The sequence below is a fragment of the Balaenoptera musculus genome, chromosome 10 (assembly GCF_009873245.2).
Source record: "Balaenoptera musculus isolate JJ_BM4_2016_0621 chromosome 10, mBalMus1.pri.v3, whole genome shotgun sequence".
NCBI classification, from domain to species: domain Eukaryota; kingdom Metazoa; phylum Chordata; class Mammalia; order Artiodactyla; family Balaenopteridae; genus Balaenoptera; species Balaenoptera musculus.
Window position 1 is genome coordinate 61124851 of NC_045794.1, and position 8891 is coordinate 61133741.

At 34.6% G+C, this 8891-nt stretch overlaps 1 protein-coding gene across 1 annotated transcript in view; it reads right to left on the reverse strand.

Annotated features, from left to right (window-relative positions):
* CAPS2 (calcyphosine 2) overlaps positions 1–8180 on the reverse strand; it is a 40780-nt gene extending 32600 nt beyond the window's left edge. Inside the window, 2 exon segments of the mRNA XM_036867459.1 lie at positions 3998–4168; positions 8076–8180. Coding sequence (XP_036723354.1) covers positions 3998–4168; positions 8076–8177 — 273 coding nt within the window. The 5' untranslated portion in view covers positions 8178–8180.
* Positions 8181–8891: the final 711 nt, after the last annotated feature.

Consider the following 8891-nt stretch of genomic DNA (forward strand, 5'->3'; position numbering starts at 1 on the left):
GCTTATTTTGCAAGACAAGTGAGACTAACTTGACCTGGGTCATTTCTTGCTTATGTCTCTGGAAATCATAAGCAAAATGTAAACTGTTCCCCCAAATTGATAACCACTAACCAATCCCCTATCATTTAAGAAAATTTTCATATTATAACCAACCACTGTGAAGAATAAAGTCACTGCCGCCTCACTACATAAACTGTTTTATAATAGATTCCTGAGTCTCATCCCGTGTCTGATTTGAGTACTTCCAGTTCACGAACTGTCTTTTTGGTGTGTGCACAAAACTTTTACTAATTACTACTTCGGTGATTCATTGGTTTTATGTCTGCTATTTCTGAACTTTTGACAAGGATCCTAAAGAGATAAACACTAAATTTTTCTCTGAATATAAGATGTGCTTACATGAGCTTAACAAAAAATAATGCCCCAATAGGATAGCAACTTGTCAAAAACATAATAGATTTCAAGAGTCTTTCCCCCAGGATTTGTTCTTACTTTAGATCTTCCTTGAAAGGTCACATTCCATCTTCATAATCTTTGCTGTCTTCATGACCTTCGATTGCTACATGAAACTTTATTATACATTTGTTTATGACTTGTTGCCTCCCTCTCCTGATGTAAGTTCCACGAGGGCAGGAACCTTGTCTGTCTTTTTCATTGCAGGATCCCTGGTGCCAGAACAGGACCACATGTAGTGAGCTCTTGCTATTTATTCAATGAATGAATAATAAATCTTAAGTATGTACTATTGGGGAACAAATTTACGAGGATACTTTATAATTTTATTTATTTACCCACTAATATCTGTTTTTCCTAAATAGTGATTTATTTTAACAGGCACCAGAAAGATGTTTAGCATTATATAAGGTAAATTTAAAAGATTAAATTGACAGATATGTTTAAGTAGAAGCCAAGCTCTGCATTATGTGTAGGTTGGAGGAAACTTTCAAAAACATTTTATTTTGTTTCAACTTGTTTTTAATCTTTTACAAAAAGGAAACAGTGATATTTCCACTTGGTATTCAAATTTAACCTCCCCAAATCAGACTTCACAGTGGTCTTCCCCACTCCAGTTATTGACAAATCCACCCTTCCGATTGCTCAGCTCAAAAGCCTTAGAGTCGCTTTTCATCTTTCCTTTCTCTCAAGCCTAAAACCAATCCATCATCAAATATTCTCAGCCCTACCTTTCAGAATCTATCTAGAATCCGACTCCTCCTCGTGACCACTTCTTATCCAAGTCTGCTGCGACCACCTCGGTCCAGGCAAGCGTCCTCACCTCTTGCCTGGATTACTGTGATGACCTCCTCAATAAAACCCATCCTCAACAGAACAAAATAGAAGGCAAGGTCCTTAAGCGGTCTACAAGACCTCCATGGTCTGCCTCCCAGCCTCATCTTCCCTTTAACTCACTGAACAATCTCCCCCCACCTCTCCCTCGCTGTTCCCCCTCATCACACTGCTCCTGATATTTCTGAAACACTCCAGGCCCACTCCTACTTCATGACACTTCATGACAGAGTTTCTCCTGACTGGCTTACCTCTTACCCCTTTCATATGTGTGCTAAAATACTACCTTATGGAAACGATCTTCTCTGATGATCCTGTACAAACTGCTACCCCAGCCTCAAGTCCTAGCCTTTCCAGTTCCCTTCTACCCATAGCATTTATCATCATCTCTCATAATTAGATGAACTGATCAGTTCATTCATTCATTTCATTTGTTCTTTTTTTTTTTTTTCTTGCTTACTCCTTAATTAGGTTATATGCTCTGTAAGGGCAAGAATTTTTGTCTGTTTTACTCACTGACTTATCACCAGTGCCTGGAAAGGTACCTTGCATGTAGTTAAACATTAGATAACTATTTTTGAAAGAATAAACAATGAATGGGTGAATTAGGGTGATCGTTTCTAAATCCAAAAGGTGTTTTGTCTTTTTAAATAGTTGGTGAAAAAAGGTATATCTGGAATGATTAATAATAAGTACAATTAATTAATATTAATTTGGGAATTAATATTATTTTCTGTAAAATTGAAGTTTAATGATTTTCATGTTTTATTTAAAGATGTTTCACTATTTAAAATACATATATATATATAGACACACACATATAAGTTTACGTTTCAGGTGGCAAAACAATTTGACAATAAGAGATTCACCACCTTTTTATACTAAATGGAAGGAAAACTCAACACAGGAAATTTGCCTTTAAAAATCAAGCAGGGTGGAACTTCTATTTTACTGTTTGACATTATCAGTTGACTGATATATCAGCCTGATTAGTTAGTAGCTATGATCTTTAGTTATTATCTTGGATTCTAAATATATCTAACTTTAGCTTTTCTTTATCAGCAAAGAGAATCAATTTACATGTGGCTCCCTGCTTTAAAGAGGGGCTTATGTTTTGGATATCAGGGACCTCTTCTATTTCCAGAGAGTACTATTCCAGTGTTAATTCATGTAATAATAATAAGATTTACTAACAGCACGTTTATACAGCAGTTTTGGTTCTCATAATGGTATACATTTAAAAAGACATCAGATAAGTTGCTCAAACCCCTTAAGTACAAGATTATTATATATAGAATATATAGAAACCAGGGCTTTTTCACAAGACTATCAAGAACATATTAAACTTTTAATATGTAGGTTAAATGCAGGTTAAAAAAAAAAATCGAAGAAGTAAAACAGGATCTTCACCAGAAGAAAATATGCAAATATTGGCTTTTATTTATAAAACCCTTTATTCATACTGTATAAATAGTTACAATCATATGGGAAGATTTGCAAACAATATTTGTCTTCTCTTAAACCAAAAGTAAACAAGCGTCCTCATTTGAACTTGTGTTCAAGGACACCAAGGTTTTACTTTAAAACTATTTGAACCGTTTTGCCATGGAAAATAAAGCATGCACTTATAGAAACCTTCATTCTATTTTCCCAACGTTATTACAGTGATCTAAATGTCACATGGTAGATCCTACAAATAATACACAGCCAGATGCTAAATGGTTATGAAATTATCCTGTCTATTACTACAGATACTAGAATATTATATTTATGTGCATCTGTTTGGATCTGGAAAATTTGTTTTGAAATAAAAGGGACCAAATAATCCCATAACTTTTGTTACTCTTTCAGCTAAACACCATGTGATTTAGTCAGTTCTAGATAGTTCCTACATGCATCAGAAAAAAAAAGCTGATATGCCGCATCTACTTACAATTTATCACTTTTTTACCTACAGTAAAATGCTAAGTAAATACAACCATCAAACCTCCCTGAAAATACATTATTCTTATTAAAAGTTAACTGAATGAAGAATTGTACCTAAGTGCTCTCATAAAGTATGGCCAGTAGTATCATAAACTATGTTTTCAAACCTTTGTAAAATTCAAGATTGACCTTTCTGGTATGCTTGTGGAAAGCCATTAAATTTATTATGTTTACTTTGCTCTTATATTCATGAATGGTGAGTTTATACCTAATTAAGATTAAATTAAAGTATAACAGTTTCAGCAATTCGATATTAAAAACATCTCCCAAACTGAGCTAGAAGACAATCATGGAGTGATGACAGTTTTAGAATAAAACAGGGTCGCTTTAAAGTCTGAAACCATTTTCCAACTTTAAAATTTAATCTGTGAGACCAACAGAGTTCAAGACAGCTACATCAAAAACAGATATATAATACTGTCTTATTTCCAACCCAAGGCAAGTGGAAAACTACTAACAGAGAAAAGATGAATAGGTCAGTAGGTCGTATAAGTAAAGTTTTCATGCCTGAAAATGGTGATAATAACCCATTATGGTTGTTGTGAAAAAACTAGTTAATGTAAGTAAAATACTTAAAATAGTCGCTGGCACACAGAAATAAATGTTAGCTACTGTACTTTATTATGACTAACAGCAAGACATATCAGATAAAAAGATGTTTCTATAATACGTGTAACTGTTTTCTTTAAATTTCATTACTATTTTATAAAGCGTTATACATTACCTTGTCATCTATCTTGTTTCTCGGAGTCTGTTGATGTGTGATATTTGACTTTGTCTTTTGTGCATTTCTCTGACTATACTGTTTGTATCCCTCTTTCATTTCAGTTTTGTATTGCTGATATTTTAGTTTATATTTATCTGTTGGCGCTGGCAAATTTTCAGGTATTATGTCCTACTCCTAGAAGTAAAAAGTATACTATTGCCATAAAAAAATCAGAATTATTATTAATTTTCCTTATTAACATTAACAGGTTTACCATTTACCTTAGCATTTATGCCTAAGAAACAGACCATTATAATCTATTTTCTAAAGAGAGGTCATATTTAAAACATTTAGCTGGTACAGCATCACTGAGCAATCAAAGCACACAGAACTGCTCAGAATGGGCACTGGCCTCAAATACCAGTTAAGCCTGTATCTTGTTTCCCAGCTGGAGATCAGTCCTGGTTCTTTTTTTTTTTTTAAGCAGCAGATTCTTATTAGTTATCTATTTTATACATATTAGTGTAGATATGTCAGTCTCAATCTCCCAATTCATCCCACCACCACCTCCCCACCACCACCACTTTCCTCCTGGTTCTAAAATAGAAGAAAAAATGACTTTTCTTTCTTCTTAGGAGTTTTGGATAGGTTTTTTATTCTTGCCCCAGAAAAACTCCATTGCCAATCATTTCTTCCAGAACAGTCATTGGAATTGGAGATCACTAATACTGAGAATCTCTGGTTGCCATTTCTAGAATATTGAAATATTCTATCTTCTGGTGTTATTTGGCTCCCTGCCACAGTTCCATGGGATGAAAGATAACACAGCCAGTGGATAAGAGAAATCTAAAAAGAGTACTAAGCAAATATATATTGTCCCAGAGAGGGACAGTAGCTCCAAAAGTAGTATAAAACCAGGACAACCCTTTGAAAGTGTTGTATCCAAGTCTATACCCAGAGGAGAAGGAGGAGGCAAGGCTTCAGAGCCAGAGCTGTTAAATTATAATACAAGTTAAAGAACTTGGACCTTATCCCAAAGGTAATGGGAAGACAGTACAGGATTTTAAGCAAGGAAGTGACAAATATATACAGGTATATGTTTGTAAATGTTTGATTTTATTGCCAAAAATTGTGCAAAGACCTGAAAATTACAGTGAGTTTAGCCACCATGGAATAAGAACTATGTATGAATCTTAGGGAAAGCTCAAGTTAATAAAAGCAGGAAATAATTTACCCATAAGCATTTATAGCTTACTTCTGAAATATCATCTAACGGGTCATTTTTGTTATACTGATAGCAAGTACAGAAATTTTAATCAAGACTGGGCTTCATCACTCTGACAGTAAGAGTAAGAAAAAACAAATTCAGCTCAGTATCAATTTTAAAATGGTATTGTTTTAAGTACTATCCTAATAAATAGTTAAAATGTAGAAATGTAAAATCACAAGGTGATCATTTAAATGGATTATTATATTTAATATATAATAATAAAATAAAAACAAATGTATATAATATTGATTATATTTAATTAATTTTAATATAATATATATTATTATGTATTATATATGAAACATAGACTAAAATAGCAGCACACTTCTATCACCCATCAAATATTTTCTTAATTATATTTTGGAAACATTATAACATCATCTAACTTTAGGAAGAAAATCTAAATAAAATATAGCTGTAGTTTTCATAACCATCATGATCATTATTATTCTTCAGAAAATGTTTTAATAGACTTATTCAAATCTGTTAAATAGATCTATTTAATAATGAGATCATAGGGATAAATATTTCAGAATGGCAGTTACCTTTCCTATCTAATTCCAACCAAATTGCTAGCCAATCCAGAATAAAGGTAAATTATAGTTTATAAATCCCTAGGCCAGCGGTCAGCAAACTAGGCCCAGCTCTGTTTTTATAAATACGAAAAGGTTTTATTGGAACACAACGATGCTCATTTACTTACGAACTGTCTATGTGTTCTCACAAAAACAGCAAAGTTGAATGGTTGCAACAGAGACTGCATGGCCCATGAAGCCAAAAATATTTACTATCTGGCCCTTTATTTTAACAGTTAGATATTTTTGTATCCAACAATTTTTTTATCCAACTCATTTTTTTTTAATGAGTTTTATTTTTTAGAAGAGTTTGAGGTTCACAGCAAAATTGAGTGGAAGGTACAGAGATTCCCCATATCCCCCCTGACCCTCCACATGTACAGCCTCCCCCAGGAAGGGCTGCTTTGATTCAAATTATCAAATAATTCAGATTTAACTCATAATATTGTGAACCATAAAAACCTCAAAGCACTAACTCATGTATATAAGGGAGATGGCTGAACACAGAGTAAAGAGCACAGATCTTGAAGTCAGAACTAAAGTTCAAAATCCTGGCAAGTCACTTAATCTCTAGGAGTCTCAGTTCTTCCATATCTAAAAGCAGGTTAGGCCTCTCACCTTCTGAGATGGCCCACGCTCTGTGGAGCGTGTTTCTCCCAGGGCCTCTCTCACCTTTTGAGACAAACCACATTCTGTCTATGGAATTTGTACCTCTATAAATAAATCCACTTCTTACCTATCACTTTGTCTCTCCCTAAATTCTTTCTGCAACAAGACATAAAGAACCTGAGCTTCAGTAAATCCTGATGCCGGCCTCCAGTTAACTCTGGGATGCTTTGAAGGAACCCTGAGACATCTCAGAGAGGAATGTTAAACTAATTAGGTTTATTTGGAACTAAGGCCCCCAACTCAGGTGGGAGATGGAATGATGATTTGACCCTCCTGACTTCAGTCAACTAAAGCTTGGACTCTGTCGAACTTTCCCCCAATTATATGCTGAATTCTCCTCTGCTCAAGCCCCCTTATGAATATGCATGTACCCTTAGTTTAAAATTTCCCCAATTTTGCAGTTCAGGGAGATACTGCTTTGGGAAAAGATCCCTGGTGTTCTCCTTACTTACTGCAAGTAATAAATCCTTCAGTCTCCCAGATAGATAGATAGATAGATAGATAGATAGATAGATAGATAGATAGATAGATAGATAGGTAGATAGATAGATAGATAGATAGATAAAAAATAAAAGCAGGTTAATAATAATGCCTACCTCAAAAGTTTGTTGTAAGAATTAAGTGATGTAAGTTATTGAAACATATATCATGTTCACTGATGAACAGTAGGCATTCAATATTTGAAACAGTAAGAATAGCAAGGAAATATATATCACTTTTATGTATTTCTAAACTAAATTTTATATTTGCTCAATTCTGTGGTGGTTACAGGGACAAAGTAGCTTTAGACTTGCACCTAATCAATGATATACACAACAGTGATATTATGAAGGTTGAAAAGAATAAAAGTCCTAATAATAGAAGCCCAGATTCTCTTCCTACCTAGCTTACACAAAATGTATATTATTTTCTTCTTCTTTCTACCATTTTTATTTGTTATATTTTCTGCAGACATACATAGATAATTTTTTAAATAATAGGAAGAAAACAATGATAAGCTTAATTAAAGAAAATAAAACTGGGACTTCCCTGGTGGCACAGTGGTTAAGAATCTGCCTGCCAATGCAGGGGACATGGGTTCAAGCCCTGGTCTGGGAAGATCCCACATGCCGCGGAGCAACTAAGCCCCTGCACCACAACTACTGAGCCTGTGCTCTAGAGCCCACAAGCCACAACTACTGAGCCCACGTGCCACAACTACTGAAGCCCACGGACCTAGAACCCGTGCTCTGCAACAAGAGAAGCCACTGCAATGAGAAGCCCATGCACCACAACAAAGGGTAGCCCCCGCTCGCCACAACTAGAGAAAGCCCGCATGCAGCAACGAAGACCCAACACAGCCAAAAACAAATAAATAAATAAATAAATTTATATTAAAAAAAATAAACAATAAAAATAATTCAAGTAATGATCAGTTTTCAAGTAATGATTATCTTCAATCTTGCTGGTTCAACTATTCAAATCTAGGAAATGTTAATCCTAAATATTTGGGAGTATAAGTAGTCATAAAAATATGAAGAAAGGAGTCAGAAAATTATTTAATGAATCATCCTACAAGAGGAAAATTATATAGCATACATACTTGTAGTGGCTTCTTTCTTTTAGAGAATGGCTGAGTTTGACTTGTAGGAGAAGCAGCAATTCCTTTAACCTCTAAATCCATTCAAGTTCCTGTATTTATCATGCAGTGTACTTTGAAAAAGGTCAAACAAATATAAAATGGTAATTCTTATTCTAATTTTAAATAAGCCATACAAATTACATAATAAAATTACATGGAAAGAAATCGGGTGGTTAATCACTTTTACACCTTTCACCAAAATCAGCTTTTTGTGAGGCAACTACATTATGTAGAGCAACATTTACGGGGTAAATCCTAGTCTGAATAATGGCCCCCTGAAGATGTTCATGTCCTAATCACCAGACCCTGTGAATATGTTACCTTAAATGGCAAAAAAGAACTTTTCAGACATGATTAAGTTAAGGATTTCAAAATGTGGAGATTATCCTAGATTATCTGGTGGACCCAATTAATCACCTTATAAAAGGGAGGCAGGATGATCAGAGTGAGAAAGAGAAGATGTCAGGATGGAAGCACAGGTCAGAGAGGAGCTAAGATGTCAAGCAGCATTGACTAGTACTAGTACTCCTTCAATGATAAGGCTCCCTTTCCAGGTGATACTGACTCACTGTGCACATGTCTTTTTTGAAACCTTGAAGAAATGTGCCCCTGTCATGATGTTCTTTGTTATGACAAGATATAAAATTGTGCTGAAAACCAGGCTTCTCCAGAGCATTTCCTCAGAGCTATCTGAAAGGATGTCTCCCAGGCTATAGTCCTCAGTTTGGCTCAAATAAAACTCTCTTCTATTCATATTATAGATTGGTTATTGATTGT